Source organism: Cydia splendana, chromosome Z, assembly GCF_910591565.1.
Source record: "Cydia splendana chromosome Z, ilCydSple1.2, whole genome shotgun sequence".
Lineage (NCBI taxonomy): Eukaryota > Metazoa > Arthropoda > Insecta > Lepidoptera > Tortricidae > Cydia > Cydia splendana.
Window position 1 is genome coordinate 43,418,656 of NC_085987.1, and position 27,567 is coordinate 43,446,222.

At 38.2% G+C, this 27,567-nt stretch overlaps 2 protein-coding genes across 2 annotated transcripts in view; one reads left to right on the forward strand and one right to left on the reverse strand.

The window, feature by feature from the left end:
* Window positions 1–8,302, forward strand: part of LOC134804150 (protein phosphatase 1 regulatory subunit 12B) — a 103,987-nt gene extending 95,685 nt beyond the window's left edge. Inside the window, exons 19-20 of the mRNA XM_063777095.1 lie at window positions 2,297–2,380; window positions 8,002–8,302. Of these exons, the coding sequence (XP_063633165.1) occupies window positions 2,297–2,380; window positions 8,002–8,088 (171 nt within the window). The 3' untranslated portion in view covers window positions 8,089–8,302. The remainder of the gene's footprint in view (window positions 1–2,296; window positions 2,381–8,001) is intronic.
* A 10,184-nt stretch (window positions 8,303–18,486) lies between these two features.
* The window catches only part of LOC134804043 (P-selectin), a 136,830-nt gene continuing 127,749 nt past the window's right edge, over window positions 18,487–27,567 (reverse strand). Inside the window, exons 13-19 of the mRNA XM_063776921.1 lie at window positions 27,223–27,402; window positions 25,813–25,985; window positions 24,982–25,051; window positions 24,565–24,744; window positions 23,070–23,255; window positions 22,010–22,298; window positions 18,487–21,638 (exon numbers count right to left, since the gene is read on the reverse strand). Of these exons, the coding sequence (XP_063632991.1) occupies window positions 21,362–21,638; window positions 22,010–22,298; window positions 23,070–23,255; window positions 24,565–24,744; window positions 24,982–25,051; window positions 25,813–25,985; window positions 27,223–27,402 (1,355 nt within the window). The 3' untranslated portion in view covers window positions 18,487–21,361. The remainder of the gene's footprint in view (window positions 21,639–22,009; window positions 22,299–23,069; window positions 23,256–24,564; window positions 24,745–24,981; window positions 25,052–25,812; window positions 25,986–27,222; window positions 27,403–27,567) is intronic.

Below are 27,567 nucleotides of genomic sequence, written 5' to 3' on the forward strand. Positions count from 1 at the left end.
CGCTTTTCGCTACATACGGTTTTTCCATTGTTATCGGGTGAGCTCGTAGCGCGTAGCTCGCGCTGGCACTGAATGTGTTAAAGAAAAGAGTTCACTCTCAGCTCCTCTTTTACTAGGGTTTTAGTTCCAGTCCACAATTAGAGTTCTTGTCTAGGATTACACACAGCTTTAAATTTATTTGCAATGCTTCACGATGATTTTCTTCAGGATTCCCGATGTTTTCCACCACCGAAAAGCAACATAACTTTCGAAAAACCTCCGCTTTAAGAGCCAGCGCCGCCAATGTCGCGACGTTGTCCAATAAAAAATGTCCAAGGCTTTCGAAAATAGAGGGTGGGAAAACATATATCTGTACGATTATGTATTACTCCAGAATGTGACGTGATTTATATTTATAGAATTATAATATTATTTAGTTATAAATCACCCTGCTTTTGCGACCTTAACACCGCTAGGTAATCTTAGTGCAATGCCAAATTGACTCATTAGTACGCAGCCCATGCAAATGTAATACATCTTACACGTGTCCACGTGAACTTGAGAATTAAAAGGTTACATCTTATTTTACAGAACATGTGGAGCTACTTTACCGCACTAGTGCGATAATTAGCACACTACGTAACTATATCGAAAATTTAAAGGCCCATATGTACTGTAAAACGTTGTACGATACATGTGCAAATATGTAATTCGCAACTCGTGTTGATTGAAAACATTCAGTCGTGTTTTAATTTATCGCCACTCATTGCGAATTTCCCATTTTCACACTTGTATCGTAATGTACTATAGTGACATTGCAAAGACTTTTGTGAGTTGTGTTACAGTAATATCTTGTAAGTCTACTTGTTGCAACCCTTTTATTCCTGGATTATGATCTACGGAGAAGACCGGCATATAACATTTTTTGGGTGAGAAGACCGACGTAAGGCGAGAACTCTCGTATTTGAATACATGCTTCGCTCAGACACTGAAACAGATTAAAAACGTTGGTGGCCTGGCGGTAAGAGCCTGCGACTTTCAATCCGAAGGTCGAGCGTTCAAACCCCGGCTCGTACCAATGAGTTTTTCGCAACTTATGTACATCATTTGATATTTACCAGGATCTTTTCGGTGAAGGAAAACATCGTGAGGAAACCGGACTAATCCCGATAAGGCCTAGTTTACCCTCTGGGTTGGAAGGTCAGATGGCAGTCGCTTTCGTAAAAACTAGTACCTACGCCAATTCTTGAGATTAGTTGTCAAACGGACCCCAGGCTCCCATGAGCCGTGGAAAAATGCCGGGATAACGCGAGGAAGAAGAAGACTTCGCTCAGACACAGTCAGAAAAGAATGAAGGTTCTTTTCAACCTACCCTTTGTAAGTGGATTATGAGCGTAGTTCAAGGTTGTAGAAGGTATTACCTGATAGACGATCTTCACCACATTGACCTTATGTTGTCCCAATTTGCAGTGACTTACTATTTTGTAAAAATAATGTTTAAAGAGATACACATAATGCATATTATGTAGAAACGTTTTACCCCCTTATTCATAAAACTATACGGGCCTGATTTTGTTAAATTATGCTTTATCCCTTTCTTACAAATACATAAGTCAAAATGACAGATAAGGACAAATGATTATTAGCTAATTGAGGTTTGTACCGAGTTATGAATTAAGGGGGTTAAATTTTAACGTTAACAGGGTAAATTGTAACATTTTGAACTTTAAACCAAGTCCAATACAATTGAAGAAGATACCTACTAGATCTATGGAGTATAGTTACAAGCCAAGCGAATGCCAATTCATAAAAATACATGCAAACTTTCCTCAACTCATCTTTGCGAAATCTGCCTAATGCCACTACCTCATACATTTTCCTCGCTATACCAGGAGTGGCTCACTCCGCGATTTTGTCGCGTCGCTACAAGTACATGCGGCCCACACTAATTTTGGTGTTTAGCTGTAGTAGTTGCCACGCACCGCTACGGAACGGACACCTGCTTACCCTTGCGCCACCTTGCGGTCATACTGTCGTAATATACGCGTTTTGTTAGAGAGTGAATCTTCTGTACCTAGTACTATTATTTACTCTGTGGCTATACCTTAAATCCTCGACGTTCAGAATTCATCATCCCTAGAGCCTTATAACTAGTTATGTCTAGTTTTGTATGATATAAATTGCCAATAGCCCAGCCACAGTACTAAGGACAAACTACATTGCAAAGTTTATAATTGCTTCTCTAATTATATTCCCGACCAAGCGCTGACTGCATTATGTTGAAATATCATCTCATAATTTAATTTCTCCATTCCAGAGTCAAAATTCGCTGTCAGACACTGAGAAACGTGAGAAGAGAGCCATGGAGAGGAAATTATCTGAAATGGAGGAAGAATTAAAGGTAAAAACATCAGTTCATACAAATAGTACTTGACGGGTAACACAGTCCTTGCTTGTTAAAACAACATATTTGATGTACAGTTTAATTTTTGAGTCTCTACGGCATTTCCAGTCATCTTTAGTTATAGAAGTCTAACTTCTGCCCGCGATTTCGTCTGATGATTGATAAAAAACCGGCCAAGTGCGAGTCGGACTCGCGTACGAAGGGTTCCGTACCATAACGCAAAAAAATATCACGTTTGTTGTATGGGAACCCCACTTATATATTTATTTTATTCTGTTTTTAGTATTTGTTCTTATAGCGGCAACAGAAATACATCATCTGTGATAATTTCAACTGTCTAGCTGTCACGGTTCATGAGATACAGCCTGGTGACAGGCAGACGGACGGACAGACGGACAGTGGAGTCTTAGTAATAGTGTCCCGTTTTTACCCTTTGGGTACGGAACCCAAAAAACTCCTCTCATTCCCCGGGTGTCAAGCTATCTCCATAACAAATTCATCTAAATCGGTTCAACGGTTTAAGCGTGTAGACAGACAGAGATATCGCACTTATATTATTAGCAGGAAATAGTAGGGATTGCAACTGGAGCCCTAACCCTCAATACCTGACAAGCAAGGACTGTCTTTAACGTTACTATAAACACATATATCACACACACCACAGTCGATATAAGTACGAATATGTAAAGAGTACAACAGTAAACAGATGTTCGTTTTGTAGCAATTGCAAAAGCTAAAAGCCGAGAACGAACGGCTGAGGGCCGAGAATCGCGCCCTGACCCGGGTCGTCAGCAAGCTTACCAACTCGGCCACGAAATAGGTAAATTGTGTTGAAGCGTGACCGAGGCCGGCGGACCGGGAATGACAACTACTTGTAACGTTCAAAGTACTAGTACCAACGGTAACTGATGCGAAAGCAACATGTCCCAAAATGCCCGTTCCATTACGTCACGTTTTAGTATGAAAAAAATTCTCACTTGTATGTGCGTGGCGTAGTGGATACTACAATTTTCATTATAAATATGGACTGTCGGTTTACACATATTTTACTATTCACCTGACCTGTATACTTTGCGACAGCGAATATTTGATTACTAGTTTTTATTCGCTTATTTTAATGTTATTACTATTAGTCTCATTACACGTCGAAGCAAATAGAAAGATTAATAATTGTTATGAGGCTATGGGCGAGTTGTACTATTAATTAATATAGCGTAGGCAATTGTTACCTCATAGAGAATCAAGTTTCCACTCTGGCAAACTTTAAGTATGAGCAAACGCTTTAGTAAAACCGACCCTCAGTAATACTTAATAAAATAAGAGCTATCCATGATTTTCTACCGGTGTCCCATACGAACGCGAATTTTCTGAAGATTTGCAAGTATAAGAGTATCCTTTTCTATGACAAATGGTCAAAAATATGCACAGAAAAATCATCACCTGCTTTAAATGCTGAAAAAAAAGTCGCAACACAGAAAATAAAATACGTCTGTACAGGACAGCCCGTGGAATGCTCCAGTAGACAACGTACTTAGCATTTTTTTTTAAATTTTCACCAAAATTTACTTGGACGAAACAATAGTTGTCGATCGGCCGTCGGTCGTGACGTCACTCAGTGTCGCGCGCCCCCCCACTTAATGCATAATAACTGTGTGTTGGCAAGCATGCTTTTGATACGTTTCGTTTCTAACAAGCGCCCGATTTGTCTACGCTTGCGTACGATAATCCTGCTAGAAATATATATTTGTTAAAGGTTTGATCACACTGCAGACATTTGTGCGAAGCTTTCTCCGAGTATTTTAGACGATTACGTAGTAGGACTTTAGCGATATGAAAGAAATAGATATCAAACAAACTACGAAGAAACTTTGATAAATTCTTTGCGTTATGTTTTGACCGCCCTGTTGTTACTGTTTATATAAAATGTGCAGACATTTGTGAGAAGATTTGACTCAGAATATTTTTAACAATTGCTTAGTGAGTAGTGAGTAACATCTTTTGCCATGTGAAAGAATTGTATCAAAACTTTGATCACTTCTTCTGTCCAAATAATTCTCAATACCTCAAATAGTCAGGCTAACTAGCCTAGCGATACCTAAAGATATCTTATCCCACAAAATCAAATGGACCATATTTGCGTAGTCGTTATTGATATGGCCATATATAAATGTTTTTCTTTAAGCGACTAAGCCGCAAGGAATAATAGAGGCGTGATTAAACAAGACAGGCGTTGTTTTTTTGCGTTGAATATGGAGACTCAGTTGCTCCAATCTTTTAAATATCGTATGACGTAGACTTTTCGGCGTGCACTGTGTTTTATCAGATTACGTATTTATATAAAATATGTTGTTTTAAATCTATAATAAAATAAATATGATGTATTAAGATAAAATAACATAAGCTGCAATATGTCACGTTTTAGTGTGAAGAAAATTCTCACGTGTGTGTAAGTGACGCAGTGTAAACTAAAATTTTCATAAGTACAAGATCTTTACGAGCATTTAAAACAAATACTTTTTAAGTAAATGTTAATTTTGTGGTGATTTGTACTTAAGTTGCCTGTAACATTTTGAAACAAGGATTTTTGAGGTCAGTCAACAGAATATGGAAAAAAATACGCGTATCGTAGTTCAACAAGATATCGAAACATACATATATATAGGTATTCAAGAACATTTACTTAAAAGGGAAAAATTTAATGGTAATTAATATACTATAAGGTGAAATGGTTAATAAAGAGCTGAATTTTTTGTATGTCATTGTTCCTGAAAAGTTGCACACTTCTAAAGAGTCAAATAAAATAGTCTGCATGAAACACAGTGCGTGCAGTGATCGCTAGTGTGCTGGTGCTGCATGCCTTGTAACGTGTCCACGCGGCGGCTCCATCCATACGTAGCTTATTAGGACCATCGTACCAACACACCTGCCCCCACGGATCCCTTTGTTTGACATCATTATTGAAAGTCATTATGTAATGATTCTCAGATTATCATTAGTCATAATTTTGAAACCGGTAACTTTTCAGGATTTTTGTCTATAGATTGGTTAGGTTAGGTTTGTTTTATGGCAAATCTGAAAAGTTAACGCGTTTCTAAGAAAACCGGCCAAGTGCGAGTCGGACTCGCGCACGAAGGTTCCGTACCATTACGCAAAAAACGGCAAAAAAATCACGTTTGTTGTATGGGGGCCCCACTTAAATATTTATTATATTCCGTTTTTAGTATTTGTTGTTATAGTGGCAAGAAAAATACATAATCTGTTTCAACTAGCTAGCTATCACGGTTGATGAGATACAGCCTGGTGACAGACAAACAGACGGACGGACGGACAGCAGAGTCTTAGTTATAGGGTCTCCTTTGGATACGGAACCCTGAAAATGAAAACCCGGAAAATGACTAACGAAAATGCGGACAAACAATACATTATGGCTTAAAACTTTATGGGAAACAATAGAGACCCCCGCCCCCATCGCATCGTATATGGAGTAATTCAGAATGGATTGTTACTAATGAACTCGACTAAGTTTGAAAGTACTCTAACATCACGGAATCACTTATACATACCGTTTTACTGTTGTTTAGCTGTATCAGGGTGTGTTTACTACGACTATTATCGTCATAAATGAAAATAATACGCCTTGAAAATGATTTTTGAACTATATTTTTAGAGTTACAACTTGTACGAGTTTTCGTGAAACTCACTCATTCAGAAGTAATCTGGCCGCGAGCGAAGTTTGATTTGATATTCGGCTAAATCACTATTTGTGGCAACGCTAGTTACAACACTTTCCTGGAAACATTTTTGACAAATTTAATGTAGATATTAATAGTATTTCTGACTGACGTCCTGTACATGAATTGCTAAAATTTACCTGCAAATAAATCGGTTTATTTTGAACACCACATCCGCATAGCAACTTTTGCTTCTGACTGAACTTTAGTTAGATAAACTAAATGCCATCAGAATTTTGCTTCTCCAAAATGTGCTCATAAAAGTGATACCGAACTATCAAATAATTATGTGATCATAATTTCAGTAATTTACATACATTATATTCGTTACTTTATGTTGACATGAGATTTGTATGTAAATAACACCGATTATTGAATTTAACCATAATTTTGTTTTAAATCTACGGTATTTTTCTGTTGTGTTCGAGTTCCGAATAAAAATTGGTAGCTCACAGCTCAGTATGATGTCCCATTCAAGGTGTTAAAGTAGAGTAGTGTTTCTATGCCTACTGTAACCCAAATTAAGAGTTGCCCTAGAGTTGATAATTTTTTGTGTAAAATGGATTTATTCCAATAACAAAACGAGTTCTGTGTTAACAAAACGATATCTTTCGATTGACACGAAAGACTTCGTAATGTCTTTTTGTTAATTGATCATCAATATATCAGCAAAGATGAGAAAATAATAAAGACAGATAGTCTTTCTAAGATTTTTGTCCCTATCAAATATTAATCTTATTTACATGTACGGGTTCATGATCTCGATTTTTGTCCCTATCATATATTAATCTTATTTACATGTACGGGTTCATGATCTCGAATTGCAAAAAGTAATAAAGATGAGTCATACTGAACAATTTTCCTCGCGGAACCAACCTATAATCGCGAAAAAATGTTTATATAATTTTCATATTGGTCCCATGGAAGGATTTGCTAAGCGTGAATCCGCGCAGAAGGTTTCCGTCTTTGTATTAAAAAGTATTCTTCTTCGTATAAAAAAGTATGAGACTATGCCCACTAGCCCATTCCGTCACCGATCATACCCGTCGCGTGCCATGCTCGGACCGTCAAAAATCGTCGGCGAGGATATTTTGCCGGTGCCGAAACGTTCCGTACACGGCACGCAACGTTGCCAGAACGGTGCGTGCAGGCGGCGAAACGGTGAACATACGGGTTACAACCGCTTATGGTGACCGTTCTAAGCCCGTTATAAACGCGTTGCCGTATTTCTTGCTCGCTCTTGCCAGTCTGATAACTATTCGCTCGCTCCTTATGACGAGTCTTGGTCTCGCGAATAAAACGCGGGTACTAAGGGGATGAAACGCGGATACTACGGGGATTATAGGCGGATGCTATGGGGATATGGGGGATGATACGTGGTTACTACGGGCACTAAACCAGTTGTGTACGGATATGAAACAATGTGGACACGGTGTAGTGGGCATAGTAGTCCGTATCGCGTTACATTCCGTGCCTGATACGTTCACAGCACGGTCATGGTATGATACGGGGTAGTGGGCAGAGACCTTCATTATATATGTATGACCGTTTTTAATCACTTTGATATTGGCATTAAGACCCCGTCCGTAATGTACCAGTATTTTGTGTGAAGGTGACGATGTTTAAGTAAGTATAAACGGATCCGATGCACCATACAAAATGAGACTTTAGGAATCGGTCACGAAAAATACTTCTTATAACAAAGACGTTGCATGGCGATAGACGACAGCTTTGAACCAATTTCGTTTGAAACAATTTTTACGTAGTCTTCCGGATCGAGCACACTAAAGTGGTCCTTCAAAGTTTTTATAATTCTTTATTATTTTCTCACCTCTCTTATCGCCGTATAGTGTTCACATATACTAATTAATTCTTGTATATTTTCAGTACCAACAAGCGCTCCAAGCCGAAAACCAGCGGCTAAAGGACGAGAACGGAGCCCTAATCCGAGTGATCAGCAAACTGTCCAAGTGAGCGCGGGCTTACACAGGGAGGCATTTGAACAGTATTTAGCGGCACTATCCTTTGCTCATATCAAAGAGAATTTGAAATAGAGGGATATTGACAAAGTAAATTATGTAGTCAGTACAGTCACCTACAATAACATGTTACACAATGAAGGCCGCAAAAATATCTGACACGATCTTATTTGTAGACCCATAAGAGCGTGTCACATATTTTTGCGGCTTTCGAAGAGTAACATATTATTGCAGGTGACTGTACATCTAATTCGCGATATATTTATACATTATATTTGATATATTTGACACAAATGTCAAAAAGTATCGCCATCTACTCGATAGTAGGCCAAAGGTATGGCGCCATTGCTCGAAAATATGGCATACCTTTGCCCTATCCTCGAGTTGATGGCGATACTTTTTGACATTTCTCAAATTTAATACATATCAGTGAAAAAATAAGGATCAAAGTCAAATGGCGTTCTAAAATTGTTAGTCATTTGTCGAAAGATGGCAATAAATGTACTGACTACATAATTTACTTTGACAATATCCCTCTAGTCTAAATTCTCTTCGCTCATATCAAGTGGTACCTAGTCTAGCTTCACACCGCATAATGTTATCCGAAGTGGTTACTGTGGCCTGTGTTTTATTTTCCTGGCCCGATGAGTTCGAATGGTGAGATATCTACTCTTCTTGAAATGGTCACTAATATTGGTCCACTTTTTATTTGAATTTAATTTGTATTGAAAAATTGTGTAAGGGTGGTTTTCCACCGGTCCAATGTCAGTGCGTCTCACTCTCTCATTGAAGCAAAATGTGAGACGCAATACACACTGGACAAAGACATTGGATACGTGGAATACCACCCTTACTCACGTATCGTCTTTACAGTTGCGTTGACACATTCATCTGTCAACTTAAAAAAAAACGGTTTGTCGCTTATTCAACTCTCCCCGATTTTTGTGTTATCAAAAAAAAATGAATTTATTTGAAGTCTAGTTCATCATTATGTGGACGCCGTTCTTTTGTTTTCAGCGGTATTGTCTGCATACAATATCGCTGATAACAAAAGAACGTCCACATCAAAATACCTCATTAATTGAGGTTCAGTACCCTGGTTTAATTAGTATCACCATGATTCTAGTCTCGCAAGTAAAACACGTCACGTAATATAAAATGAACTTTACTAGCATCAGAATTCGGAAAGATAACTGTAAAATAGTGACAGCTGGCGATGGTGTTCTAAAAATTCAGATGGACATTTTATTATTTGCGGAATTCAAACTATAAATGAGATCATCATAATATTTTATTTTTACTTACCAATTTTTTTGTCATTGTGGATCAAACACCTTATATGTAAGCAGCAGCAGGCAAGAGTTTTTACATATAAACTATGAAAACCCTAAAGGCAAAGAGAGAGCGACGTTTTACTGAGAATAATATGTATGGATTCAGGCAGGCTAAGTATACGACAGCCACTGATATGCTTTACTCAAAAGAGGGAAAATTAGCTTTTTAGGGTGTCACTGAGCTTATCTTTGCCGAATCGACTTAAGCAATGCACATACGAAGCAAAACTAATGGCAGTTAGGTAAGGTCAGACGGGGTAAGACAAACACTGGGGCAAGAGTAACACCTGTACGGAATCTTCATACTGTTACTCTTTCCCCGAGTAAAATAAACTATGCTTGTCTTACCCCCTGATCTTATATCTTTCTTATTACATGGAAGTAAATATCTATATGAACGGCTCAAACCGATACGGCTTCGAGAAATATGATGACACCCTCAAAAAAAAAAACCCTTCGCGCAATGTTTATTTTCCGTACAGCAGTAAAAGTGGGTCAAGCATTGGTAGAGGGAAATAGAATAGAGTGTATAGAGACGGATTGTCAAAGTAAATTATGTAGCCACTGTAAATTTACTGCCATCTTGCGACAGAACATAAAACTGTTAGAACGCCATTTGACTTTGATCCTTATTCTTTCATTGATATTTGTTAACTTGTTAAATATTAATATTAACGCCATCTACTCGACTATAGGCCAAAGGTATGGTGCAATCTTTTCGAGCGATGGCGCCATAACGCTCAGCCTACTCTCGAGTATTAAATGGCGTTATTATATATATGTAAATATTAATATTTAACAAGTTAACACATATCAGTGAAAGAATAAGGATCAAAGTCAAATGGCGTTCTAACAGTTTTAATCGTCTGTCGAAAGATGGCAGTAAATGTACTGTAGCTACACAATTTACCATGACAGTAACTCTATTTCAAATTCTCTTCGGTAGAGGTACGTTCGTGCCGCGGTGTGAAGTTATATTCCGTTTGTATTTCTGTGTGTTAACCCTAGTTGTACTACAGTCGGCCGAATATTTCGACCGGCTCTTGCCACAATATTTGTAACCTGATGAATTTTTTTAATGATAATGTTTCATGCGACGACTGATCATCAAATTATGAATGATTATGAGTTGATTTTTTTATTCATAAATACATTAAGTATAAAAATTCAATTTATATGCATTCATTTGAAACCAAATGATATACAAGAAAACGATCGTCGATTTACATTATTTATTAATGAGATATCATCAGATAATTACTCAAATCAACTTAAAAATATTTAATTCGTCATTATCATGAAGTTATTTTTGTAAGGCAAAATGTATTTATGTTGAATGTGGTATGAATTAGGATCAGTGTCTGTAGATTGTAATTAAGATTTTCATTAGCTAAAAAAAACAAATGTGCCTCAATTGATTCTTCCTTTGACGTTATAAAGTATTATAATAATATATTTATTGTCAGATGTACTTAGGGACGACAGGTCGGTGCGGGGTCGTGTGCCCTAATCTTTGTACACCGAAAGAAAAATGGAACAGTAATCTTATAATGAAACCTCGATATGTACTAAGTAGGAGTCAAGCCAGCCAGGTATACTGGGTATGGTCCCGCTTATCCACTACCATTTTATACTCGTACTATAACTAAAGCTTAGAAAATTTGACTGTCGCGTTCGCTGTTATAATCTACGAATAGTGTAAAGTATCTATTGCGTGACAGTTCATGTCATGTTTCTTTAAATGTTCGTTTAATTATATAAGCGATCTTTGGGTGACAGTCATAATGTATGAGAGTATTTTACATCATCTCTTCCTATAAATTATTATATTATGAGATTAGAGTCATCAAAATAATGCCATTAATACTACTATCTGTGCAGTCACCTCCAGCATTTGAGCGGGCGAGACTGTTATATATGTGACTTTTGTAATATTATAAAACTTGACATGAACTTATACAAACTTTTTTATACACGTTAGAACTATGGTTCATTGAGTTCCTCCGCTTAGATGTAAGTGGCGGTGACATCGCCTTACTAATCATTTATTTCGCAAAGGTTCCAAGTCCGGTCCCGTTGTGAAGTAAGTGTTGAATGGTAGGTATACGCCGTCCCTATAGAGTCCGCAGTGTTGACCCTGATGTATTCCTAGATGATAATATAAGACGTGTAAAGTAGACTAGTTTTATCTTACTATAAATCGCGCTGCCGCGCCTAATAATTTCTTGTAGGTATATATATCTCGAATTACTAATGTCTATTTATATACGCATAGTGTTTTTAAGCAATAGTTGAAAATTGGAAATGTGATATGTTGATTTTGTACGCACCGATAAGCATGTTATATGAATTTACTTGTTTTCTCTTGTGTATTTATAATGTGAGCATCGGACTTTGAACGTTTCGGGGCCATTCGAAGGACTCCTGGTATTATATGGAGTTACATTACTATTATGACCAGAACAAAACTTAACTAGTACGCGTTAAAAATGATTAAAAGTATATGCTTATGTGAAATCGAAGGTTCTACACCTAAGTATATACCGATAAACTATGCAAATACTATCTTAAAGATACACGCTTTTTGCGACGCGGGACTTTACATTTGTGACAATAATATAGGAACCCCGACCCCTGTGGGTATTTTGTATAGTTTTGGCTGAGCGTGGGCGAGGTAGAATATAGTATGGAGGATTTAACATTGTGTGTATCAAGTCGTAAGCGCAAACTACGTGCATGCGTTTAGTTAATTGTTTAAACTATTCCTCGATATCAATTCAATTCATTATCCGCATGATCGTATACATAGTATGACAGGCCTTATTTCAAAGCAACTAGGTATAGTTTAGAATGACGTAACCTTGATTATGGAAAGGGCTCGGTGAGTGGATGAAGTCAGCGCACTCAGCTTAGCCAGACTAGTCGCGCGGTGTGGCCTCGCCTGCCGCGGTGGCTTGCTACCCGACATCCTAAACGTAAGGGGAGCATGCTTTCTGATTACTATTTACCTTTTTCGCTCTGACGTGTAATAGCGTCCCCTCTTTAATTAGGGGACCTACTAAAATGATAAGAGTTTAATGATATTTATTTCTGATACTATTCATTAGAAATAATATGAACTATATTTGTTTAACTAATTAAATGCCGCTCGTGCGTATGTTTAAAAAGAATGTAATAAATAAAATTATATTAATTTAATGTTATTTAAAATGTTTACAATGCCGTCAACTTGGTCTATTGTATTGTATAAATTCGTAGCATTTTTTAACTTAGCTATTCTGATTTTTGTTCATTAAAGTTTTTTATTTATTTCCAGAGATAAGAGTTAAATGAAATAAATATCTTGATTAATTTATTTTTTGTTTTGTTTGTTTTTGTTCGCTTATTTCTTTATTATTCCATAAAACACTGGAGCACCATAGGAAAAAACTGATATCATAGCAAATCAATTTCGTACGCTTATACTCGCTTATCGAGCCGTTCATTCCCACCATGTTGTATTGATGTCACAACGTATACTTATGAGAGATAGTTACTTTCCCATTTATAGTATCAGGGATTAGTCGTCATAATCTCTAATAATTAAGACAGTTTACCTATACAATTTACACATTATGATACAAATTACATATTATGATATTAATATTATACTATTTATACGTATTCAAGTTATATCAACGTCTTTTGGAAAATTGTGTTCATATATACCAAAAATATTGAATATTCTACTTCAGATAGTGTCTGTTCGGAAAAAGAAGATGTATTGGGCACCATACATTCCACGACTCTTCTCTTTGCGCACAGACTCTAAACGTCATACTAGCTGTTTAACTTGTACATTTTGTACTAAACTGAACGAAGTAGAAAATGTCATATCAAGTTAATATGTAAATAGTTAGTCGTTGACATATGTTATATTCTAAGGGCCGGTGGTTCTAACCGTCGGTTACAGTATTTACGTTCGCTAAGTTAAAGTGTATAAAAAAATCGACAGGTTTCTTCATATATTTTTACCCTGTGGTGCTTTGCAATAAAATTACTCCTAAATCATTGACGTATAATATCTAAGGACGGGCTAATGGGGCACTAAAAATGGTACTAGTTCAGCGGTGTTACTCACGAATTCCAGCCAATCGTGCAGTCTAACGCAACTAGTTGCGACCAATAGCGCGCGTAATGCGAACTCGTCAACCAATCGCGCGCGTGATGCGAACTCATCAACCAATCGCGTTGTAGCGGTTTCACACCGCTGTACTGCCCCCTGTTATGCCTCTTTATTATTGCCCGTCAAGCCAGTCCCTAGATATCTATGTCAATGTCCTAAATATATAGTCAACATCACGATGGTGAATGTACAATACTGTAGGCTCTTTAGTACATTTGAAAGGGTCCTGTGCAGTTGATATAAATTTTTTTGAATGTATGTAGCTACCTACCTACACCTCGAAATATTCAAAAGGCATTGTTTCTTTCTGCAGCGGTCACTACACTACTGCTACTGACTGAAAGGGAACAAGCCCGTTTCAAATGCAATTTTACCATCCTATTTTATAGTTCAAATCGAGAAAGATCCAAAAGTTGTAAGAGTAGGTAACCCAGGAGGCGGTAACCATGGCAACGTATGAAAAGAAAAACCTGATTCACCCTCATTCTTTTATCTACACTCACGGACAGATTACAGGCTGTAATCCAGTAATTAAACTTTTGGACGCCAATGACCGATATATCAGCACCGCAGGTTCAACGCCAAAGACCGATTAATCGGTCACAGACCACAGAGCAACATAGACCTACGTGCATATGCATAAAGTTCAATTTCAGTTTTGACACTTCGGTACGTGGCGTCTGAGTGACAGCTTTTGTGTTTGACACGGCGTCGAAAAGGTTAAACCTTTTTTTGCGTTCCTCTAAATTTGTTCATGACTTTCATGAGTACACATCGGTAACTCGTGGCATTTAGGTAGCACTTAAAAGATTAGTGATGAGTACACATCGGTAACTCGTGGCACTTGACAGTTTCTAACAGACTAGTGATGTGAAAATGTTCTTCCTATACGAGTCGAGAAAAAGAAACCACTAAAAAAAAAGGAATTAATTAAACTAATCTTTTAAGTGCTACCTAAATGCCACGAGTTACCGATGTGTATTCATGAGTATATTTGCGTCTCTATCGCTATTGCTAGCTAATTCAAGCGATGGAATAAATAGAAGTAGTAAACCATAGTTTACATTTTCAAAATGTTTCATCTTTACCGTTTATGTTGTTTTTTGGACTGTACCTACACAGGTGCCTTGCGACAGCGAATTTTTGAAGACTGCTTTTCCTGCTGCTCTTTGACTCTTCCATGTTTTTATACTTTATATAACTGTTAGCTTTGTCATAGGAGCTCTCCTTTTTGTCGTAGCTCTATCCTACACGCTTTCAGTTACGGTGTTTAAATTTAATGCAGGACAATTATAGGATACCGTTTTATTCCCCATGGATGTGCAGCGAAATTTCTTATTTCAGTTCTCGCTTTGAAGGCTTGGAAATTATTTACTGTCAGCCTTAATGGCTTGATCTAAGCCAACAAACATGACTTTTACGTAGGTGACGTTGCAGCGACCATTCGCTACCACCGGGGGTCTAGCCAAGATGACAATCTAATGACAGTCAAACATCGATAAACGCTAAACGAAAAGATAAAAATGTATCGGGATGACAGATGCAACGCAATGGGTATTAAGTTTTTCTATCAACGATTGTCATTTTGGCTTCGCTCCCAAATATTATCGCTGACTATACTCCACTGTGAATATGATAATAATGTATATATATTTTATAGGATTAGGATAACCTAATATATGTACAAACATAAGTTTGTAGGTAGACGACAATTATAAACATTTGACATATGTTAAAGCTATCGTTGTCTTCTGTCTTGTCAATTTTATACAATAAACTAATTGGGATTAATGCTCGTATTTTATTTATAAAAATATTTTTTAATCACCTCTTTTCTGTGTATCATATCACTGCTATCATATCAAAATATTACACATCGGTAACTCGTGGCATTTAGGTACCTACCTAGCACTTAAAAGATTAGTTTAATTAATTCCTTTTTTTAGTGGTTTCTTTTTCTCGACTCGTATAGGAAGAATATTGTCACATCACTAGTCTGTTAGAAACTGTCAAGTGCCACGAGTTACCGATGTGTGCTCATCACTTTTAAGTGCTACCTAAATGCCACGAGTTACCGATGTGTATATGGATCCTGATCAAAGTTTTAGTCATCTTTTTGGGCTTTTGCATTTTTCCGACAACGATTTTTGCTCTATACAGCATAACCGAGGTTTAAACCCATGATTTTTTTACCACTACACACATATGATAGGGGATAGAGATTTAACCCTTTAGTCCGTAGCGGCAACATACTTGCCATCATACTTAAAACAAAAACGCATCTCTACTATAAGAATTACGGTTCGAAATCGGGAAAACACGGAATAGGAGAGCGTAATGACAGGGGCGAGCGTCTGTTACAGTTCTGCTGTGAAGAAAATTTTACTATCACAAACACCTGCTTCAAACATCATATCCGTAGAATACCTGGATATCCCCTGGGGACAGATGTAGGAATCAAATTGACTACATATTAGTAGGGACGAGATGGAGAAGCTCAGTGATAAACGCCACAACTCGCCCCGGCTTCGAGCAACACCGGCTTCCGACACATCGGCTCCCCGGTGCTGACTGCGGCTCCGACCACCAACTTCTTGTAGCAACAGTCCGAGTACGGCTAAAGAGGATGCAAAAACCCAAAGTAGGCCCGAGTATGCAAAGCATAAATATCAGTAGCTTCAGAGAAGGCTTTGCACGGAGAGTAGTGGACTTCCCAAATAACATGACAGACAGTGACACTAAATGGGAATATTTCAAAAGGATGATAGAGGAAACAGCTAGGGTTAATAAGATGTCGAAGCCCGTTATGAAAGATTTTATCACACAGGAAACGGCCCAAATGATCCTTGAGAGACGAGAACTAAAGGAAAGCGGTATATGTTCAACTGAAGACCAGAAGCGGTATGCAGAACTGAGCCGCTTAGTTTAACAACGCTGTCGGAAAGATTATGATAATCACATCAACGAAGTCTGTCTCGAACTCGAACGCCACTCGATGAGAAATGAATCCAGGTATATTTTTCAAAAAGTAAAAGAACTGACTGGAACGCGAAAACCGAGGACTTGTGCCATCGAAGATAAAGACGGACGTTTACTGACAAGTGTGGCTGAAGTGTTGGAACGCTGGAAAAGTTACTGCACGGAGTTATATGACACGCGAAGCCTTATTGACACTAATATCACATGGGCAACAGAAGAACCTGATATCCTACCGTCAGAAATTGATCAGGCCATCAAAGCTCTCAAGTGCAGGAAATCACCGGGCAAGGATACTGTTACAGCCAAACTATTGAAAAACCTAGGTCCGCGAGGCACCAAGGGCATCAACGAAATCTGTAATACCATCTGGAAAACTGGAAGATGGCCAAAAGACTGGACAGAATCGGTGTTCATACCTTTACATAAAAAAGGCTCTTCAAAAGACTGTGGCAATTACAGGACTATAGCGTTAATATCTCATGCCAGTAAGATCCTCCTGCATCATGCATGTGATTAATAAACGTCTTAACTACTTTCTAAGCCGACAGATACCCGGAGAGCAGGCAGGCTTCGTGAAGGGCAGAGGAACGCGGGAACAAATACTAAACGTTCGACAAATCATAGAGAAGAGCAGGGAATTCAACAGCCCCTTGGTTCTGTGCTTTATTGACTACAGGAAAGCCTTCGACTGCGTGCAATGGGACAAACTGTGGAATGTTCTACTCGAAATGGGAGCTCCTGAGCACCTTGTTGCTTTGATCAAGAGTCTGTACGCTGAAAACCGTTCATTCATTAGAATAGGCACTGAATGCTCCAATATGTTCCAAACAAAAAAGGGAGTGAGATAGGGGTGCAGGAGACACCTGCACTTTTTAACATATATGGAGAATACATCATTCGGAAAACCATCGATAATTGGGACAAGGGTTTCCCTATCAATTGGTGGGAAAAGGTTATCGAATCTTCGATATGCAGACACCATTCTTTTGGCAACATCAATGGAAGACATGAGTGAATTGTTTCAAAGACTCGAATTAGAAAGTGGCAACGTAGGTCTCGCTGTGAACAGAGCGAAAACCAAAGTGATGGTGGTGGATCGAGCCGGAAAGTTAGTAAATGTCACCTGCAACATTCCTGGCATTGATATAGTCGACCGCTATATTTACCTGGGCTCCCAAATCTGCAATGATGGCAAATGTGTGTCCGAGATAAGAAGGCGAATCGGGATGGCAAAGGATGCTATGACCCGTTTAAATAACATTTGGAAGAAAAGGGGAATTGGTATCAAAACCAAGATCAGATTGATACGAGCATTGGTATTCCCGATCTTCCTGTATGGAGTGGAAACGTTGACTATCCTGGCCAGAGAGAGAAAAAGGATTGATGCATTTGAGATGTGGTGCTGGAGACGAATGTTGCGAATACCTTGGATGGCCAGACGTACTAATGCATCAATCCTAACCCAGCTCCGAGTGAAAACTCGCCTATCCACCATATGCCAACTGTCATATTTCGGACACACAGTGCGCGAAAGAGGAGGCGACGAAAGTTTGGAAAAACTGATTGTGATTGGACACACCGATGGCAGGAGATCATGCGGTCGTTCACCAATAAGATGGACCGATCAAGTTAAAGACTCGTCATCCTCTGCTTTCTACACGGTCGTCAGAGACGCGTTGGACAGAAACCGGTGGAGACAGATCATCCGCTCCAGATGCAACCCTGATACTGACCACGATCCTCAGACATGAGGGACCGACCAAAGAGAGAGAGAGATGATATCAGCTGTTTTTTTTCTCTTTTGTTACCTCTTAGATAATATAGTGCATATACTGTACTGGTAACCAGTGGTGTTTATGTCTCAGTACCTATAGTTGGTGGAAATAACCCAAATAACGAAATAAAAAAAAAAAACTTTCACATTGAAGACATATATTCAACAAATCCATATATGAATTATTTCGATTTATTCTACAAAAAATAACAATATTTAGGTATGCTTTTTACAATTTATTCCTAATGAACACTTATTGGAACAATTGAACAAAATGTATTTTATTGAGAGGTTCAGACAGTGCAGGCTAGCCTTATACATATTATGCCTAATGTAGCAACTCGGGACGAGACTCAATTCATAATAGTGGCACTTAACATTTTCAGCAACTGAATGGTATTTTAAATTAGTGTACAATCACAAATTAAGAAAATTTAATCATCATTGGATCATTCACAGTAGTCTGTGTATGAACATAAAAAAAGTTTCAAATTGCTGGTGCAATAAATATTAGATTTTTTTACATTATTATTGTCTAGGTACCTATAATATAATTTCGCAATTCACTGACATACACAAACATTTGATTTTAAACTACGATATAAAGGACTTACCTACAGATATTTTACAATAGTATAAAGATTATTAGAAAAAAACTACCTATCAGTAGAATTCATTTTGTATTTAAAAGATTGACGTTTCCACACAGCGAATAGAAGTTCGACACATCAATATTGAAAAATAATGTTAGTCAAATAGACATGCTTAAATCTTAAATGATTTATTGAAACAATTTTATAGGTACTTAGTCCATCTCTTACAGCGAGTTCTAAAAAGGAAAGTATACCTACTGTTTCTCAAAGTGGCCGTCACCCGTCAGGGATTTAAAGTAGGCTATACTTATCTATTAGAACTCAAACAACGCAAGTAATACAGTAGAACAAGTGTCTTCCATTTCTGGTCTCGCTGCTAGAGGATATATTTTTATACCTAATGAGAAAACCAATTTATAAGGAACATATAACTAGGCCTAAGGTAATATGTACGTCGTTAAAAAGAAGAAGAAATAGCAATATTATTTTGGCATCAAAATGATCCATATCTATGAATCACCTAGCAAAATGTAAGTATATATAACAAAATAAATAACTATATCCTCCTACAATATCTACGAACGATTCGACAGGTCTAGATTTAGAAGAATGTAAAACATCAGTTCAGAATCTAACTAGTTTTCTAATAGGTAAGTATATACACAAATAAAGTCAGTGAACGGACGGTATTTTCCCCGTATTTAGGGTATTCATAACTTCATCGTAAATATGCAAGCGTATAGGGAAATCTCCGAACAAAGTTTCATTTCGAGCATAAGCTGTAGAATACCTAGTCATTTAGTTGTCATTGGCTAAAATGTAACTAAAGTACCTATATAGCTAATCATTAATCAAACTGAAAGATTCTGAATATACCTACACTCATTTTTTTTGTCGAATCTCCGCCAAATAGGTACATTACCACTTACATACTAAATAATAAATGTTATATTGTTAATACTTTCGGATCACATATAACTATAATGATACAAAAATGTGAGCTGAAAGTATGTTGTAAAAAACATAAAAGAAAATGGACGATAAAAAAAGATTTGAAAGAAAACTTAAAAAGAACAACAAATCTGAGTCTCTACCGCGAAAATTGAAATTTCTTTATCTACCTCTCTATCGCCCGAATATGCAAGAGTGGTAGAGCTATTAGCCTTAAGATTACAAAGACAAGTAGGTAGTAGAAAAAGGAAATATCTTGTTACAATTATGATTTATAGTTCTTAAATTATAATAACTTTATGCCAGAAAGGCCTACATTAAATAGATATGTTGGCTATTTAATCAATAGGAATTGAATGAAAATGTATATATCTAATGTTAGCATCCATTTTCTGTCACTGATCGATAATATAACTCCATTTTAGTAAGCACTCTTAACATAATGAATTAAAATGCAATTTACGATACAAATTTTAACTAATTAATATAAACATGAATAATTCATACAATTCCAACACTTTTACATCTTTGGTTCGTACCTAGTAAGGGTTGGTGATCACTTCCCGCCTTCGCTCACGCATTAACATTAACATTACGCTATTTACACACCCGACTGCTGCGTTTTTATAATACAAAACTACTTATTATATAAGTTTATAAACCCATGGGATCAAAAGTCAGCTACAAGTAACTAGGTAAGTATTCTTTTAATATAGGTATACATTTCCGAATACCTAGATTATAATAGCTTCGTACCTACTTAAAACTCTCCAAAAGTCCACCTCCGATTACCATTTTTATAGATCTGCAGAGTAAAAACAATATTTTTTGTGATTATCTTGTGAATTACAATGACTATTACCTCTAGTTATTATCTTGGAGATGTTACCGTTAACTTTTTTGATCTATAACGCAGCCGGGTAAAAGTTATTATAAACTACAATTAACATCGGTTTATACCAAGTCTACAGAAAATGGTAACCATTACAGTATTGATTTTGTATGAACGTAAAAAAATATAAAAATAGTAGGTAGGTGCAGAGCTTATCACTTCACACGTTACGTATTAAACAAAAACAAAATCATCCAATTTGTCAGTATGTCAATACATTTATTCTTAAATAAAAGGCGACTACGAATTATGACACAAAAACGAGTCAAAACCAAGCGATTTAAATGGCTATTTGGTTACCTAAATTCGTGAAAGTATAGCACATAACAACTTTCCTTAACGTATACACATAGTAAACTAGAAACATCTAGATATATAAAACATACCTACTGATGACATGCCATCGTCTTCGACTTTAGTTTTTCAAGTAAAAAGCACAATACCTACATAGGTAATGAAAAATTACATCAATATGGCTCTTACACTCTTAGTCCAATTCTAAGTTCGGCAGTACCAAAACTCGATTTGATATTTTGTTACATCAGTATTGACATCAAACCTTAACACTCGTAGCAGCATATTAGCGGACCGCGACCCCGTTAATAGTGACGACCGCATTAGGTCCGGTCGGCTCCGGTTCGTACGCGGAGTCGGTGTCGCTTCGTCGGCCGTACGCCGCGTTGTCGGCCAGGTGGTCGCTGTACGGCGAGTCGTACACGTTGTCGCTGACGTGGTCATATATGTGGCGGCCGTTGGTGTCGTGCAGCGTGGCATAGCTCATGACTGCTGCGTTCTGGTCCTCCTTGCGTTCAGCGCCCTCTATGTTTTCGGTGTTCTTCACTGGTGTTGATTTTCGACTGGAAGAGAGTTCGTTTATAGTGGAAAGTTTAAAACATGTGAGCCATGTAGCAGTCCTAATGAGGCAAGCTTTATGTGGTTGCGCTATTGTATCACAGAGTCCCTAATAAGATCGACGCCCATAACATGATTGAAGCAGACGAACCATTTGAAATGGCCATATTTTATTTGACATACGTAAGTACTTGGCTTGAGAGAAGCTGTCTATGTCTTTTACCAGATGCCAGATGGTTGGGTTTAATTTGCTATCGAAAGTACGTACATCATAGCACACTGCCACACAAAAATTCCTTGCCTATTGGTTATTCTGAAACTGCAAAACGGGAGTATAGGTGCTTAAATCTTATACAAAAGTTATTGAAACACTTACAGTATCAAATAAATAGCTCCCAGCAGCACCAGCAAGAACAGCACAACCCCGCAGCCAATGCCGACCCTTAGCGGCAGCGTGCTCGTCTCAGCCGCCTCGTTAATGGCTATCTCGCAGCTGGGCTCGTCGCCGGACCAATGGCCGTCGTCCATGCACTTGCGGAGGAAGGGCCCGACGCGCTGGAACTGCGGCAGGCAGTGGTACTCGATGGAGCTGCCGAAGAGGGTGGAGCCGTTCGCTATGATGACGCGGCCGTTGTCGATCGAGCCGGGCGGGTGGCAGTCGATGGCTGAAAGAACAGAAAAGCTGTCAGCGCGCGCGCAACGAACGGTGAAGCAGGCGGCGCACGCAGTGCACGCAGTGCAGCCGCCGCGGGCACTCGAGCCTGAGGAAGGACCCCCGACGAGCCCGAAACATGTCGCCAATAGCAACTAAGAATACAAGTGAGTGTAACCGTTGTGATATAAATGTTTTAAATTATGTCTTACGAAAGTTTAATTTCGAGAATGGAAAAGGCTACTTAGGTGGCTGTATTATTATATTAATAATCATTACCTGGATGCTGTTCTTTAAGCCAAGGTTAACCATAGAAGGCGTATCTTACCACTTTGGTAGGGAATCGAGACCCCTTATCTCAGTTGAGATCGCTTTACGACTCGTACATTAGAAAGATCTACAGAAAATGAGTTCTAAACGTTATTATAGTACCTATAAAAGAATGTAGGACGTAACTCAGTATTACTTCGACAAAGCATTTTAAAAGTAAAACTGCACCTATAGTGGTGATAGGTGCATGACCTTGTACTTTGTTTACGCTTCATAATGCGGCGTCTATTTATGGCCTTATTCATAAACGCGTAACTGGCCTGAATTAGATATGAATCGTTTGTCTTTATCTGTCATTTTGAGTTATGTATTTGTAAGAAAGGGATAAAACATAATTTAACTAAATCAGGCCCGTAAAGTTTTATGAAAAAAGGGGTTAGTCTTTAGCGGGCTTCCCCTAACACTCCCTCTGTAGGAAGCCAGTGATAGCTGTCTTTCTCTGTTGGGTACTCACGTGCGCAAGATGGCGGCGTCCCGCTCCAGGCCCCTTTAGGCAGACACGTCCTGGACTGGTTACCCTTGAGCCGGTAGCCCCGCTCACAACGGTAGTGGGCCTCGCCGCCGATGCTGCGAGTCCAAGTCTCGACATTGAGGCCGACGCCACCCTTGATTTGTTCCGAGGGGTCTGGGCAAATTATTTCTGTGGACGAAAGGGTGTTAATTGTTAGCCTTGGGCAGTGGTTCTTAACCTTTTAGTGGCAAGGGACGGCTCGACGCAGTGCTGTTTGGAAGTAGCCAACGGTTACGACAAATAAAGTCAACAGGTTGTCTTATTTATACCGCGTCGAATGATGATCTCTACGCCAGTTCCTTCACATGTCTTTTGCTTGGGATTAATTTAAAAAATAATTGATGAAATAGGTTTTACCGTATTTTTATTAGGTACCTACTAAAATGTTACATTCCTTAATAAATGTGCTAAACTTCCAATAAATATACACGGTGTAACATCAGGAAACCGAATAATTTTAACCACGCATTTCTGAGGTCAAAAGAAGGAAAAAATTTAATATGAGTTTAGGTCAATTTCGCCAAAAAAAAAATTTTTTTGTTTTGTTTTTTTTTCAATTTTTTAAATGTACTTGTACTTAAAAAAGAAATGTTATTGGTGAACTTGTTACTTAAAATTTATTTTTACATTTTTTTTTCGCAATACCTTCTTTTTGCAAAGTGGTACTTGTCACTTTTTGACATCTATCAATAAGGATATTTAGACTACGTCCCATAGCAGCAACATTACCATCAAAAAAGCCTTTTACATTATGTAACAACAAAAACTTGTTTATTTTTAAATTAATATTATCTCTGAAACTAGGCGTTTAAAAAAAAAGTTTATACTTAGGACATTTTTGTCTCTAAATATGATCAGGAATACGCTGTTAAAATTATTCGGTTTACTCATGTTACACCGTGTATACAAACAGTTTACGTGACAGCTACTCCAGATAAAAATGATCTGTCATAGGGATCACCATTAAGGGGCTCCCCCACACCAATGACCTTCGATCTGAATCCCTTAGTTTTCTAATGTTTTTAGTACCTAGCTTATCATATTAACAGCAACGGCTTTAAGCAATATAGTATCCCATATTTACTTCCAAGTTCATTGTCTTCGAGATATTTGGCATCAAAGTTGAACAATTTTAGGCTAACAAACTTTTGTGTTTATTAGTTTAAAATTAAAACCCTGATACGTTTTTCGAGACGTCAACAAGTACTTTTTGTTTCTAATAATGAGCGTAAAGTCCTGAATTTCATCGAGGAATACCTATTATAAATTTTACAAATGTTTCGACTTTTCTTGTCATAGGGCTCTTAAGTAAGGAAAGAGCTGTCAATGAATCACAATGAATGAGATTTAAAATTATGGTAAACAAGACACAATAGTAATCTATTTCTAAATCAGGATTAAAAGCTTCGTAAAGACCAAAGTTACGGTCCTGGCTCACCTTTGCACACGGGAGCCTCAGAGCTCCAAGTGCCATTGTCCTGGCACAGTCTCCGAGACACGCCATCTAGTTGCCAGTGTTCGTCGCACTCGTAAAGGGCCGTGGCGCCGTAGTACGTCGCGTTCGTGGCCAGCGTCACCTTGCCGTTCTCGAGGCGGCCGGGGTTGCCGCAGTCCACGTCTGAAGGAATAAACTAGTGTTTATAAACTACAAAAGGGCTACGCGGTGGGTGCTATAGTTGCCACACTCACGCCTCGACCACGAAGCTCACGGCGCGCTACATCCGACCGTCATAATTTTTTACGAAACGCTGGATGCGTACCGTTCTGTGGTGCTCAGGTTAGAGTGAAACTATAGGTACCAGCGACTACTCTTGACAAAACCTTACTGCCATAACTATAAATAAACTATACTTACATTGGCACCTGGGCGTGGATCCGCTCCACTGTCCACTATCCTCACAAGTGGACAGGCTCTCTCCAACAACCTTAAAAAGATAAAGGATATATTATGGGCTATTAAAAGTGCTTATTTTAATGTTTTTTGGACATTTAGTTTAGATTTCTAGACTAGGTACTATAATTTTATGTATATTTTTTTAGGTTCGACAATCTTACTGTGAAAAGTGTGATGTTATTAAGAGTTATTTTATTATGTTTAACACAAGAATATTTTTTTCAACAAGTTACTCTTAGACTAAGATGATATTTGTGTATTATGACGCTATAAAAGTGCCTGTTGCTAAGCCTACTTGAATCAGCAAAGAATATTTTGACTTTGACTTATAACTTTTAAGGACATGATTGTATAATTATTTGGCATATATATTTTATTTAACCCTTTGAACGCTTTATGTCATAACCACAAATATCACTCAAACGCCAAGATCCCGGGCACAAGCGAGCTAATCTAAACCCGCTACTCGTAAGTGTGAAAACAACGCGTATACCGAAAGCGCCGAGTTTCTGGCAACAAAACACTTTACAGAGTGGAGGGGTTTAGTCCGTAGGCGGCTGGGAGAAAAATCTCCAAAGCCGAGTCGGGCATGCTGCCGGATACCGGGCCGGCAATATCCAATGAGGATTACCTGCACCTCTGACAAAAAAAAGAGAAAAAAAAACGTAAGTGTGAAGGTTACTTTGACAGCGTCCGCCATAACACCTATAGTGGTCCTTGGCGCGGTGGGCACGACTAGTAACGACACCAGTAGGTGTACTTGGCGTTCAAAAGGTTAAAGGGTCATCTCACCTTGTACCCCCTCTCGCAGCGGTATTTGACCAGCGCGCCGATACGATAGGTGTTGCCGTTGCCCGCGCTCACGGAGGTGGAGGTTCGAATCATGGTCCGGCCGTGCATACGGTCGTTGCCGGTCACCGACACGATGCTGTTCTCGGCCACTATCGGCTCTGGGCAGCGGATTTCTGTGGATAATTTAGATTAAAAGTTACTGTAAAAATAATTGATACTGTAGGTACATTTATTCTTTTTTAGGCCATAATCTCCCGACTATGGTCAAAACTAGCTCTTGTTTGTTTATGTGAGAGTATTATTTAAATGACGCATTAAGGAGACGAAAAACCACAGACAAAACCAAAAGGATCCGTTTCGCCGTATTTCCTCTCCCTCGCGATTCCACCGTGTACCTACCTACTTCTCCAGAATATTTAGCTTAGATTTAGTTTTATTTATTTCATAATATGAAATTACAATATAAATTATTTTGAGATAGAGATAGAGAGAGATCTTTAGAGATAGAGAGAGAGAGAGAGAGAGAGAGAGAGAGATAGAGAGATAGATCTTTATTTGCATAATCTATACGAATATTACGAATTTATATTATGATCGTTAGGTAAGTAGGGTAGGAAAATAACAATTGATTATAGTTAGGTATATAAATGTCAAGCAATACGCAATTTAAAACCATTATAAGCAATCGATTGACTAACTAATTTTATTAACAATGTCAAATAATATAATATGAAAAAAAAACAATGTCAATACGGCTAAGCATGGATATCTTATAATGATCCTCAAATTAAAATAAAATAACATAAAATGAAATACAGGTCAATAGAAAAATTAATTACATTCAATTTATCTTATACCTTTGAACGAGCAATTCTTGTGTATTTATTTATTTATATATATATATTTCGGGGATCTTGGAAACGGCACTAAGGATTTCGAAGAAATTGGCTATATGGGGGTTTCCGGGGGCGAAAGATCGATCTAGCTAGGTCTTATCTCTGGGTAAACGCGCATTTATGAGTTTTTATATATTTTCCGAGCAAAACTCGTTCTCCCAGATATTTATTATTATACTGGGTCAAGCAGATCTTGTCAGTAGAAAAAGGCGGCAAATTTGAAAAAATGTAGGCGCGAAAGGATATCGTGCCATAGAAAATTTGAATTTCGCGCCTTTTTCTACTGACATAATTTGCTTGACCATCTATACATGTTATTTCCATATAATTCATTTACAGAATATAATGGATTATCCAATAAAAAGGGTCTAAATTGGTGTTCAAATGTTTCGTCAGATGGTTCCGTTCGCAATTTTGCAGGTAGACGTTCATAGTACGTTGGTACAATCAGCCTCGGATTTTATTGTATTGCTTAAACTCAATATTTCTCTTGCTGTCTCCCTCTAGCACTCACCTTCACACCTGGGCGACGCGTCGCTCCACTGGTGGTCCGGGCCGCACTCGCGGCGAACAGGCCCCGCTAGGCGGAAGTTCGTCGTGCAGGAGTACTGTATGATGCTGCCAAGATGGGTGGTGCCGTTCAGCAGCTCGGCTGCTCCGTAGGGCAATGGTGGCAGCTTGCCGCAATCCACGTCTGTTCAAAAAAGAACATTTGAAAAACTAAAATCTTAGTGGAAACTGAGACATAACCTGGACTGAGTAACAACTCCACAAAGTAGATCAACCCTTATAGTTATCACTAATTATTATAAACACTTCGCCTACTTAAGGTTCTAATTACCTATTTCTGCTGCTGACT